Here is a 14346-nt window from a genome sequence, read left to right on the forward strand (position 1 = left end):
TCAGAAATGATTTCTGTGGCTGCAATAAGACTCTGGTTTCCAATATGCGAATATCCTTGTCACTTTAGTCATTTCCTTGAATTAATGATCCAGGCCCAATCCCAGAACATTACTTTTTGGGGATGTTTCGGTGCTTGTTGGAGATGAGCTGATGAAACCTTTTTAACACAGTAGTCATGAACCTCAAAATGAGATTCGTCAGAAAAGGTACCTTCTTGCAATTGTTCACTGTTCATTTTCTAAGTAATTTTGCAGATAGAAAGCGTTTTTTTGCACATGACAGGAGTTAGCAGTTGATTTTTAATGGCTTACGAGCCTTTCGTCCAACTTCCAAAAGTCTACAATGCATTGTTGTAACGTGAATATCTATCCCACTTGTAGCTGTTATCTCAGGGATTAAGTCGACAACAGAATGATAGTCTAGGATTTATTTTGCTTTTCCTAACTAATAGTTATTTTGCAATGAAGTTTACCTTTTTCGGCCACATTTTCCTTTTTTCTGAGGTGTGATGGATCCAGTATCATTTCAGAGTGGAATTAACTGTAGCTAAGCCGACAACACATTCTACAGCAATTTGCCTTTGTGTCATGGAAGTGTGCTCTGCTAATATTACAATTTTAGAGCATTTACATGGAGTTGTTTCCATTTCTGAAGTGTCAGCACAAAAACAGCAATGCAGTGAATGAAAGTCTGCTATATTACAGAACTCAGTTAACTCAGATTTTCCTGATGTCCTCATATGAGGACGCACCAATAATGTGTCTTTTATGTCATCTGGCGACATAGGTAAGGACTATTTTAACAGACCCAATTAGTTTATGCAAGGTTTATGAACCTGTTAATAATTTACAATTGTTTGAGGCGTGTTCTGAGTTATCGTAGTAATAACAGTGGTGCTGCATATTTTTCATTGCTGAACTTACTGACGTGATAGAAGGGTGAGTACTGTGTTCTTACAAATCGTTTAATCTTCTAATTGCGAGTTAGATACAACTCCAGAGATGATGTTTGATGTACTAGATAGTTTGTTGTTTAGTTTCGTCATAGTAGGATTCCGTAATTTTGAGGTGAATTAGCACATCCTCGTGTGAGGACATCAGGAAAATACAACTTATTTTGTGTTTTAGAATAGCTCTGTCTCTGAATGAGCTGTTAGAGCTTCTTGAAGGGAATGGTGATCCCGAAATTGATTCTTACGACATTACTGCATTACCTGGAGTAAACGCGACTAATGATTAGGATTCAGGACCAGAAGACTGCCAAAATCTTGATCGTCTTCCAGGTTCACAGCTATGAGAGGAGGCTATAACTAGTTTACCGGGATCTTCATCAGCTATCGGTAATGCAAATTTACCTGAACTTATTAAAAAAAAAAAACAAGTGTTTTGCTCCTCCTCACATTCTACTACCTATAGTAGTAGGCCTATAGATCTCAAATTCAATTTGCTCATACAAATACTTCCAATTTGGGTTCACCTTCGTTTCGGGTTCAAGTTCTGGGCTGGAGGTACCAGTGATGGTTATATCATATGGGTTGAACCATTCCAAGGGACAGGAACGTGTAATGACATGTATGCAGATGGAGGTTTGGGATATAACGATGTGATATATCGTATGCTGATCAACTTCCTATTCAGAACATGTCATATCAGCTCCTTATTGATAATTTATTCACTAACTTATGACGGATAAAGGACCTAATATTCTCCAGGTACAACAAAGGAATGGACGGCATTGATCGAGCTGATGAAAATGTGAAATGTTTCTTTAGATGTGTCAGTTAGAGGAAAAAAAATGTTATTTTCCATTGATTGCAAACATGATAGGTCTGGCAGAGCAAAACGCATGGCAACTATACAGGAGGAATGGTGGCAAATTGGATCATTTGAGTTTTAGAAGAAATGTAGCAAATTCCAATCTGAAATCAAATAAACGAGTTGTTTCATCAAAAGGCAGGTCCACTATGAAACGGAAAGTGCTATAAATACGTTATGATGGTTTGGAGCATTTTGTGGCAGACCTTCAGTTCGACAACAAAGCTAACAGAAAGAAACAACAGCACTGCAGACAATGCTCCAAGAAGTGCAGTAGGATATGTCTGAAATGTGATTGCTCACTTCATGTGTTCTTACATACCATACAAAAGTTTGAAGTTCAGCGTTTGTAGTGTTAGAAAAAAGGAAGCCTCATGTTGTCACATTTTGTTATACATATTTCGTGTATGAGTTTCTGATTAGTTTTAATTTTTTTTATTTTTCTGTTATTTGTAGGGGTTTATTGGTGTCCTATCCTCTGATTGAGGTTCTGACTGATATGTACTTGTATTATCAGGCAATATATCTCACTTGACAATATGTGTCAGAGAAAGAACAATTGTTTGTGTACATCTGAAGTCTGATTAGTGTAACATGTAGCTAATCGGCGATGTATGCAATGGAGGGGGGAAAGGAACCCTATCAAATTATCTCCTGGCCTAGTTGCCTCATAAGTGATTCCTTATTGGTATCACTTATGAGGTTCAGACCTGTCTTCAGACAGTTGACTAAACAACAATTGATGTCCTAGAGAGTTTTCAGATCCCATTTAGGTATATTTCAAGCTTCAATCTTTACACAAGGGCACAATATTTATAGGAGTTTGCAGTAATGCATGTTATGGTTCATGTATATGATATTTTGATTTTCTGATTGCTCTTAGATTAGGTAAGTTGTTGGAAAGAACTACTTTTTATACTGAAAAATGTTAAAAAAAGAAATGCATTGAACACTTCTCATTTATCTTTCATGAAACCCTGCTGAGATAGTGGATTTTCCTGACATCCTCATGAGAGGATGCTTAATTTCTTGCTTATTAAGCAAGGGAATCAGTCTATGTTAAATTGTCTACATCATTTAAGGTCCCCAGGTGCAAGTTTCATCAGAAATTTTCAGATACCGAATAGAAAACAAATTCAGGAATATCTGGGTTAAGAATGTGCAGCTGATAGACCAACAATCAAAGAAAACACTGAAAATTATCTTACATGGATTAATTTGTAGGTTACTATAATAAGAATGGAATACAGGAAGGAACATTAGTGGAGTTTGATCGGTGAGGAGAAAACAACACATTATAAATATTTAAAATCAGTAGTTAGAAATGGGCTGTTTGGAGTTAATTTAATATCCAGCTCAGTGGAGATATGAGTTAAACATACTATAAGGATTTCATTAAAATTGTAGCCAAATATAATAATAGGCCAATTACAGTGTAACCCAATTTTAGGCATGTAAAGGTACACCATAACTTGTATTGATGTTGATGACAATAAATATGTCATCATATGGTGACTAAGTTCTGCCGAGAACTCAGTATCTCAGGGTATGTTGAGACCTCGTGCACAAGGAGGCGTGTGAGAACTGCAATGGTCTTCAAGGCAATGTGGGACTAGAATCACTACAATGGGTCAGCGAGCAGAAGCAGCAACCCTCTCTATAGGCGTTAGTACACAGAGGAACAAGGTCAGGCTATGAGATCGCAGTCACATCACTGATTTACCATGCTATAGACGGGTTAACCCAAAGGGGAAAATTTTTTTTCTTTCCTTCAAGTCTTACTTCAGTTCTAAAGGTAACTAACCATTCTCATAATGGAATTGTATATCTTGTCTTTGTTCTCTTCACATATCTTCATTAATGGATGCCAGATTTTAATGTGAAATCCAAGGCAGTTAGACAATATATTCCATCAAACTTCTTGAAACATGATTAATGATTGCCCTCCTTCACTTCTAAATTTTGCGTCGGCAAAGTGATTATTACGAAAGTATTTCACAATTTCTAGTATATGTTCCTTTATGTTTGATATGTCCTTTGTAAGATCCTGAAACAGAAGATTAAAAATATGAGCAGAGCAGCCATGTGTAAATAAACAGTTTCCTTTTCTTTAATAGCACTCATCATTTTTGCCATATTGCTTGAATTGTCTGTAACAAAATTCGTCACATTATACTTTAATTTACTCTCTCAACTTTTCACTGAATTTATAATAAGTTTAATTAGGTAGTTGTGCTTGTAAGAATGTCCAGATGTATCAACTGTGTTGAATAGATGTACGTTCCCATTTTCATTAGTCATTGTAATGCACACATTAGGTTCGTTATACACATTTGACTACCCATCTAAGCTCATACAAACTGTATTCCCAGATGATTTCTTGAAACACTAATCTCTTTCACTTTGATAAATTCCTTCAAGAAGCTACTGCAGCAGATAATGGAGAGGAATAGCCAGGTCGCAATGTACACGTCTTCTGAATGCTGAATGCAACAAAAGAAATTGTTTGTAGCATAACAGAATTTTGCAACTTGTTTAAGTCCTCTTTCTATTTTTCACTTGTTTGGATGACAAAGGAACTAAACTGACTTTGTGTAATTTTCAGAGATGATCTCTCAGTGGATAGCTGATACGTAACTAATAATCTCTCCTGTTTTGATGCTGAAAGTGCAATTACTGGACCTTTTTTTTTTCTGGTGTTGATAACTCTATAGCATCTACTAGTGCTTTGTGGTTGTGCTAACAGATGTCAACAATGTGATGCTGAAACTTGTGTTCGATTTACTGCCCTGCGACAGTTCTGATATGTTGTATGTTATATTTTTGAGGACTGGCTAATTAATATTAACCCGGCACACACACACATTCATAGAAATTTCCAGATTCTAGACACTCGGGTAATTTTTCTTCTTCAAGAAAAATTCACCGAGAGCCAAGCCCAGGAATTGAACCCTCGACCTCCAGATCTGGAAGCCAGCATGCTGTACCTGTCTCTGAATTTTATCTTCATTGTGAGATGTTGCAGTATCCTCAATTTTTTTTCTTTCTTATCTTTTATTCTGTTAATTTCTGAATATGTAACTTAATTCTTCCAACTAATCCCTGCATTTCTAAACCACATGATTTTCATTTAGCTTCATGCCTTTTCCACTTGAAGTGGAAAATTTTTTTAATTCTTTGCATCAAGGGTTTGGCCTGAATTAATCATTATACACTTCTACAAGTAGAACAATTCAACACACTCAATAAAGTGACTCTTCTTTTAGCAAGTTACTACTAGATGTTAACTCAACAGTGACACTAACTAAAAGAGAAATAGTTGGAATTTGAATAACATTGAACTACAATCAGTAAGGCAGTCAGAAAGCAAACTAATTTTAATTATTTACCCAATGAATATGTCAATATTGTTATCATATAGAATGTATTTGTAAGTTGTTACTTCAAAAATTAATAACTGATATAATTTTAAAAAATAATTCTGTGAGTATTGTTATAAAAATGTTCTATTTAAATCATTGTACCCTGCATGATAGTCGACAACGTATTATGAAATGCTTGCATTGTCTTGTTTTGATGATACTTTGTTGCACTTGCTACATATATAGTAGATAAAATATTATGAAATTATTTTATTAACTGTGCTTGATACTGCTCATTATATTTTAGTAAAAAAAGATTAACAGTATTTAAATTAAAAGCAGTTTGTACATTGAGTTGTATCGAATTACACTTATTACATCATGATGGTCGATATAATCTTATAAAATTTGTTCCTTAAGTTGCCATTCGACTTGAATAGCTGAATATTGGTGATAGTATTGTTTGTTAAAGCAACTGGTAAGGTAATACCACTGATATACATTGAAAAAATTCATCTTAGCTAAGTTATTATTGAAGCAAACACTCACAAGCACAAAATGTACCGAGTTTCAGACAACATAAAGCAATTCCCTGACACTAGTAGCAGTTGGTAAGGTAAACTGTTAAAGGCTTGTATGATACGAAAGTTCTAGTGTTGACATCAACAGGCATCATGACTCTGGCTTCTTTGGTCGACTTCAGACTCTTCTGGTCTTCTTACAACTGTGTGTCCAGATCTTGACAAGTCTGGGTCTTCAGGGGAGAGGATGATAGTTTTTTTTCCTAATTGGTGTATATTTTTCATTTTTTGTATGTAGAAGTATCATTGCTGCAACAACTTACATTCTAAATTACTTCTGGTATGTGCAGCTAATTGCTTAACAGTTCCTGCTATACTATCAATGGACCCTTACCATGTGATGTTGCATAGCAATGCCATTCAGCAGATACTCTAAAATCAGACGTATGGTTACAGAAATTAATAAAATTATTCTTGTTCTTACAGTGTACTGCAGATCCATCTGAAAAGTAATAAATGTGTTTAAATTTTTTTAATCTTCCATAGAGAAACAGCAGTAGGTATCGTTGAACAATGAACTCATTTGTGTGAAGTGATTACAGTATTTAAGTTCAGTCAGGAAACTTGATTGCTGTGCTGTAATGAATCAATCAATCAATCTTCTTAATGTATCCAGCTGTTTGCTGACAACATAAAATCCACTATAGTCCACTGTAGTCTATTCAGTTTTTGTTTTTCATGAGAAATGAGTATTTTGATCGGTGTTCATTATAGATGCCTGTTGCTAGTAGCCAGAGTTAGGGTGTAGTGTGCTGCAATGATAGAATGACGTAAAAGGGTATTCAGTTTTATGAATAAAATGTTCAAAACTTCTTTTGCAGAATGAGTAAGTGTTTCTAAGGTTGTTCTGTCTATATGTAACCACTGCTTGTAAGATACCTCATCAATTGAATTTAATTGAAACAAATTAGAGAGAACATTTAGTAATTTTTGTTTGCCAGGACAATTTTCACAGTTCCCAAGAGAACATTCCGGTAATGGAGGGTTACATATTACATGTGAGAGGCATGTAAATTCAATTTAGCACCCAGTAACATTAATTTAACATTTCGGTGTACAGTGCAAACACATACAGTATGAGTACCTGATGCCCCAGCTACTAAAGCAGAATAGGTTTCACGACGGCTCTTAGCCAGCCAGCCGGCTTGCTATGTGCGCGGAGGTGGGTAACAGAAAGTCCGCAGTAAATATACACTACGGTTTGTCACGTAAGTTATTCCTAACAAAGAAACAAACAGTAATTACTTAAAAATAAAAGTACTCACATTATCAAGCCAGATGATGTTGAAAGTGCCTCCATTCATTGTTCAAGCATTTCTGGCACCTGCTTAGGAAATTGGCCATTACACTCTGCAGTTCCCTTTGAGAAATGGCAGCAATTTCTTGTCGAATGTCATTTCTGAGTTCCTCTAGAGGGTGTGGATTTGTTTTGTAAACTTTCTCTTTTAATGCTCCCCATAGATAAAAATTGCAAGGAGTTAAATTGGGGGAACGAGGAGGCCATATGTTGTTAGTGATAACTCTATCTTCAATCACTTCATGGATTTCATGTTAAGGAGAAGTTGGCTGTATGTGCCGTTGCAGAGTCCTGCTGGAAAGTCGCGACACTTCTTTCCCTACCAGTTAATTCGTCAAAAAATGGCCCCAAAATGTTTTGCACATACCTCTTACTATTAATTGTTTCTGAAAAAAAAAACTGGGCCTTTTTTTCTCTTGCTGCTAATAGTGCACCATACTCCTATTTTTTGATCATGCAGTGGTTCCTGGTGAAGGTGGTTAGGCTTTTCAGCATTCCAATAACGATTGTTTTGTGTATTAATATGCTCACTTAGGTGGAACCACGATTCATTCAAAAAGAAAATTAGATAGGGTCCATTTGTCCGTCATGTACCTCATTCAAAACCCATTCACAAAATCCAATCCTTAATGCAGGGCTACCTGGTTTAACTTCTTGCACTACGGTAAATTTATAAGGCTTTAACTTCATTAACTTTGTAGCCGTTCGATCAGAACCATAGGAAATTTCCATTTGCTGAGAAAGACGTCGAAGTGATTTTCTAGGAGACCTTTCCAGAGCTGTCCAATATTATCTAGAGTTTCTTCTGTGAGTACTGTACGTGATTTATTATGTTTCTCATCAAGAAGACTTCTGTTTCACGTAATTTATTTACTAATCTATGAATCATAGTTCGACCTGGAACTTGAACCTCAGGAAATCTCTCTTGAAATGATCTCCTTACGGCACTCGCAGATTCTGTACAGACATATGACTCATAAATGAATACTTTTTGGGGAACAGAATACCAATACCTGAATTGAGCCATTTCACTTAATACGCACTGTACCACCCTCATATAAGCCTGCCATCAGTCCTGTCCTGAGCAAAATTAATCCAGTCCCTAGCATCATATCCCACTTCCCTAAAGCCCATTGTAATAATTATCCTCCCATCTATGTCTTGGCCTCCCCAAAGGTCTTTTTCCCCTCAGGTCTCCCGACTAAAACACTATACGCATTTCTGGGTTCAACCATTCATGCTACATATCCTGCCCATCTCAAACATCTGGATGTATTGTTCCTAATTATGTTAGGTGAAGAATACAATGCGTGCAGTTCTGCATTGTGTAACTTTCTCCATTCTCCTGTAACTTCATCCCCCTTAGCTCCAAATATTTTCCTAAGTACCTTATTAGACCATTGCTTTACAGATACAAAATCCAGGCATGCATCTATCATCATCATCATCATCATCATCATCATCATCGTCATCACCATCACCATCACCATAATAATAATCATCAATATAGAATTCGTAAACCAAATTCACAGCAACATGTCTCAATACCCTGCCAGGTTTGGGGTTTGGTGTAGACAATGTTATTTGGTTTTGTTCCCTCTTCTTGGTAGTAGTCTTAAATTTTGTTTTCAGTTGTGAAATTATCTCTAAGTCATGACTTATAATTTTGATATTATTTTCACTATCACTGTTGGAGAGAATTTAAAAAAATTTCCTTTTTAGAATATGCATTGCCTTCTTTGCCTTTTTCTGTGGATATTTCTTTTTTGTCAAATGTTTCTTCTTATAGAGGATTCCCCAACAGCCCTGTAAACTAGTATTTATTTTGCTCCATATTACAGTGAAACTTCCGTTAATGGACACTTCCCAATAGCGGACTCCTCAATAGCGGACATTTTAAAATTCCCTTGCAAAATAACATTGGCCCTTATGATAAAATTCTTCCAAATAGCGGACATTCTCAATAACGGACGCGGACACTGAAATGTATCTCCCAACAATAATTAAAACTTTCAAATAACGGACAGCGTAAAAGAAAAAAAAGAAAATGACTGTTATAAATTAAACAGAATTCTTTACAGCAATCATTATCATGCATTTAAACTTTCTTGTACTTTATTGCAGGTAAGCAGCACAGTTGTTAGTTGTGATATTGTATGTGAGCAGTCTTTAGTTTGTTAGTTTGTTAAGTTGAGTGTTCGGAAGTACAGTCACATTAAAAATGTTACAAAAAAGTAAACGTTTGTCACTAAAAGAGAAAGTGGATATTGTAAAGCATTGTGAGAAGGAGAAATTAAGCGATTGTGAGCTGGCCACAGAGTTTAATGTGGGAAAAACTCAGGTTAGTGAAATTTTGAAAGACAAGGATGTTATTTTAAAATCATACACTGAGAATGCAAATGAGAACACAAAAAGAGCTTTTTCTAAAACTGAGGGGCTTGCCATTGACAATTTAACATATGAATGGTTCTACCGTGCTAGAACAAATAAGATGCCTTTATCTGGGACCTTGATTAGAGAGAAAGTCTTAGAAATTGCAAAAGAGTTGGGTTATTGAAATTAAGATATCCAAAATTCACAATAAACAATCAACAATTCTAGATTTCTTTGTTTAAGGTGAAGTGGTACAGTGACTGATGTTTATTTCATCTACAAAACATTTATTGGTACGATTTCTCTCTGGATGAATACTGTAAACAGTTTCACAATCTCACTGTCTACTGTACTGTAAAATGTAGTGTTGAATATGTTTGAGAAATTTTAATTTAAATAGCGGCCACTTCTCAATAACGGACATTTAATTTTTCCCCGGCGGTGTCTGCTATTGGGAAGTTTCACTGTAGTTGTTTTGTCTGAACTATCGTGGCATTCCATTTTTCTCAACTTATATAAAATGTAATTCTGCATTTTCTGCAAATTTTACAGTTCAAGTTTAAACCACTAACAAAGCCTATCATCCATTTCTGAATGGATCTTTAATTTCTCATAACATGAGTATTTTTCTTCTTGGGAAGGATTGCAACATAAAAGTTGTTCACGTACACTCATTGCAAAATGTATCACTTCACGACATTAAATTATATAAATTCTTTACGCAAGAAATTATCTACATTACATGTTACAAACATGCATTTGCAGAATTGCAGGTCATGTTCTGAATTATGCTGCTCTCTATTGGCAACAGTAAATTGATATATTTTTATTTTAAGATGCACCCAATTGCAAATGAAAAAATTCCCATACTCACAAAAAAACTGTTCACTATAAAAAAATCCTGGTAAGTAGTCCATAAGCTAACTTTTCATCATAGAGATGCTACAAGGAAATATTAAAAACCAATAATGTGTAATAGTTTCAAGGGAAAAATTGTTCCGGGGCTGGATATCAATCCTGGGACCTCTGGTTGAACATACCAGCATTCCACCAACTGAGTTACACAGGAACTCCATCCGACACCATCTCAATTTTTCCCTTTATATTCACACAACTCTCATGGGCTGACGAGATGCCAGAGACCCACATGAGTGCATACAATCTCTGTGTGACTTGGAATTGTGGTTTTCTGTTAACGTGCCTGCAGTAACGTATATATTATACGTTACTGCAGGCACGTTAACAGATCTAGCAGATTTGAATAATTTCAACAGAACAATTTTTCCCTTGAAATTATTCAGATCTGCTTTACAGGAAGCTTTACCTGAAAAACTAGATTTGCACAATAATGTGTAAGTCCATCACATCCAAACTTGTAACATGCAATTTTCTTATATTGCGCACACCACTGAACAAAAATTAGAACTGTAGAGAGTTTTTGAGTTCCAAATCCGAACTTCCTAGTTATGTTAGGCACATATGGACTTAAATTTTGTGTATATATATATAGTATTTCTTAAATTTTTTAGTTTGTAACTTTTGAAAAAAATTTTAACAGAATGTTTTTAGAACTTAAAAAAAATTACATGGGACTCGTAGGATGCCTATAATTAAAGACCTTTGTTTAGATCAGTTGAAGGACTTGGTGGAAGAAGGATCTATTCCTACTCTTCCAACAAACTTAGTTAGTTTTTTTTTTTTTTTTTTTTTTTGCAAAATATGGTAGCTAGTGTGTACGTTCATGAGCTTTTGTTGTGTGATATGTCTAACCTTGTTATTTTTGTTATTGAAGAAGAGGAGCATAACTCACTGCTTATCTTCTTGGTGGAAGAAAAATATTTTTTTCTCAAAAAGTCTAAAATCTTGGGTATGCCCTTCTTAAACCAAGCTGTTCAGTTCTGTATCTTAAATAGAACTCAAGATATATCAAAATATATGAAGGACTATAAAGCGAATTAAGGCAATTCTTCAGTATTTCAATCATCGATAACTCTTGTAATTGTTGTCTAGGAGATATGAAACTTTGTATATTTTAATTCCTAACTGGTTATAAGAAGTGCCGAAAATATTAAAATTCGAGAGAGTAAGGTTGTGAGCCTTGTTGATTTCATATGGAATGGGCCTAACTTAATATATTGTTCATATAATATCAAAGATTATTTTAAACCTTTTTTTTTTTTTTTTTTTTTAAATTTACTGGTTTTAAACCTTTTTCAACAATCCTTTCCCTTGAAAACTCTGTGCACCAGACCTGTAAAAATAGCGTCACAGCACCTAACACGGACATAAATGCGCGTCAAATTATATGTAACCATTACCCACAGCAGTGGACATGCATAGACATCACAGCTGTAATTTGAAGTGACCTTGAGTGTCTGTTGAAGTAATTAGTTCTAATGAGGATTATCTATTCCTGTTGTCATTTTTACACTACTGGGTGTTCAGTTCAAAGTGTGTCATGGCTCGCTATATGCCGTCATGTGGCTAACCGATGAGCCTAGAGAATTCAATCTTCCTACACTTCCGCAGAGGTGTATAACCTATGAGACAGAGAAGTTGCCTAGCAAGTACGGCGTTCATTCTGAAGAGTACGTACCGATACGTACGGTAACGCCAGTAGTGGCAGGAATGTGAACTGTTTGGAAATATGTACTGTCGGGATATGGGGAGAGGGTTAAGACGATTACTTACGTATTTGTTGACATTAACCTCGACGGTCAACATGGACACGGAGCATTTGATTTGTGTTGTGGAATGTTACCGTACACAACTGATGATAACAAATACCCTGCGTACGACTTGCCGGTGCAAAACACAGTTCGAAAGAGGTTATGGTAGCACACAGACCGCCATCTGTTGCTACGACTTTCAAGTTATACCGTACACGTTCTCAAGTTCAGATTGAAGAACGCCTTAAATAATAGGCAACTTCTCTGACATATAAGATGAAACTCGCTACAAATCGGTGACCCAACAACAGTGACATCATGACACACTTTGAAATGAACACCCAGTAGAACAAGCTCATTCTACATGTGCAAAATAAATTTGGTCTCTCTTGAAAATTTCGAATCATTTATAATAAAATTGTAACCTTTATATTAAAATGTCAAAGGATATTGGATATCCAATTTTAAGTTTTTCAGCAATCCACCACCATAAATAACGAAATATCTGGCAGTTTATCATATGTTGTACAGCAGTCTGTTTATAGAACACATTCAACATGTCACTTTAGTGGAAATATTAGATTTCAGACACAATGTACATTATTTATGTATACTTGGCTGAAATATTTGAGAAACTGTTCTTGTTGAATATGTTGTTTTTATGATAACCTTTTGTGAGCACACTTTACATATGTCAGACGGGTCCACACCTGTGGAGTAACGGTTAGCGCATCTGGCCGCGAAACCAGGTGGCCCGGGTTCGATTCCCGGTCGGGGCAAGTTACCTGGTTGAGGTTTTTTTCCGGAATTTTCCCTCAACCCAATATGAGCAAATGCTGGGTAACTTTCGGTGCTGGACCCCGGAATCATTTCACCGGCATTATCACCTTCATCTCATTCAGACGCTAAATAACCTAAGCTGTTGATAAAGCGTCGTAAAATAATCTAGTAAAATAAAAAAATATGTCAGACGAATGTTTGGTGGAAATATTAGATATTTAGTTATGGCACAATGTATGGTATATATGTAAGAAATATTTAAGAAACTATTCTTACTTAAAGAGTTGTTTTTTTTATGATTGCATACTTAATTTTTAATGTTTTTGCATTAACTTTTTTGTTTTATGTTACTGTAATTTTTTGTTTTATTTGAATGAACATTATTAATTTGTTTTTTTCACTGTATATGTGCATGTTTTTGATGGCATGGAAGAGAAGGCCTGATGGCTTAACACCACCAAAATAAATAAATATAATAATATTATTATTACTTAAAGAGTGATAGTAGTACTATAAATAAAACAAAAGTATCATCTGTGTTTGTTTCAGGAGCACCATGAGGAAGATTTCTTCCTTTACATCGCTTACAGTGATGAGAATGTTTATGGCCAGTAAATCATCTTGCTCCCCTGCTTCAGTTTTTTTTCTCCCGCCACAGATGAATAAATATTATGTGACATAGGTTATCAAGAACGTTGCAGATTGGAGTGATACTTGTCTTTTTTTACTTTTCCATGATCAAGCATTTGTTTAGAAAGATAAGGAAATAGTATTTTATGCTGTATTCCGTATTATTATAAATTTCAGTATTTCTTTTCTTTTTTGGTGGACATATTAGTTAAACTTCTTTCTTTCCTCAGAATATATTCACATTTGATTATGGCTGTAGGATTACTTTTATTTACTTCAATATGTAGCACATTAATTGCAAATATTTAATTTTAAAAATCAGTTTTAAGAATTCTTATCCATCAACTATTAATATACTATATTATATACTACAAGGATGGAATGTATATAAGTAATGTATACAGTGGTATAAATAAATAAATTTCATTTTAGATACTTGTGTACAATTAATTTGTTTAAACAATCAACATCGTTGTTTTTATTTGATTCATAAGTAGGGCTTGCATTTCTGTGACCTAAAAACTCTGGAAATATGCATGCACTTGTGTCCTAGAAATATCAGAATATAACATAAAAAATTGGAAATATGATCCAAAACAAATTAAATATTTTAAAAAATTATAAAACTTTTTTTTTATTCACTTTTCTACATTTTCTTTTAATATTAACTCCTTGTATTGGCCATATAAAAGTAGAAGGGATAAAAGAGGGGTGAAAAATGTTCAATGTTTGTCCTTTGCGTGACAACAGACTCACTGTTTATGAATTACTACCAGGCAACAGTGGGGTTGAAACCTTGTAAACATCACATGTTTGGGAGAGGTGAAGGAGAGACCGAC

The 14346-nt window shown here is 35.0% G+C and overlaps 1 protein-coding gene across 1 annotated transcript in view; it reads left to right on the forward strand.

The window, feature by feature from the left end:
- The window catches only part of Atg8a (Autophagy-related 8a), a 53455-nt gene extending 39517 nt beyond the window's left edge, over positions 1–13938 (forward strand). The window contains exon 3 of the mRNA XM_069843123.1: positions 13427–13938. Within this exon, the coding sequence (XP_069699224.1) occupies positions 13427–13492 (66 nt within the window). The 3' untranslated portion in view covers positions 13493–13938. The remainder of the gene's footprint in view (positions 1–13426) is intronic.
- The last annotated feature ends 408 nt before the right edge of the window (positions 13939–14346 follow it).

This window comes from Periplaneta americana, chromosome 13 (genome assembly GCF_040183065.1).
Source record: "Periplaneta americana isolate PAMFEO1 chromosome 13, P.americana_PAMFEO1_priV1, whole genome shotgun sequence".
In the NCBI taxonomy this organism is placed as follows: Eukaryota; Metazoa; Arthropoda; class Insecta; order Blattodea; family Blattidae; genus Periplaneta; species Periplaneta americana.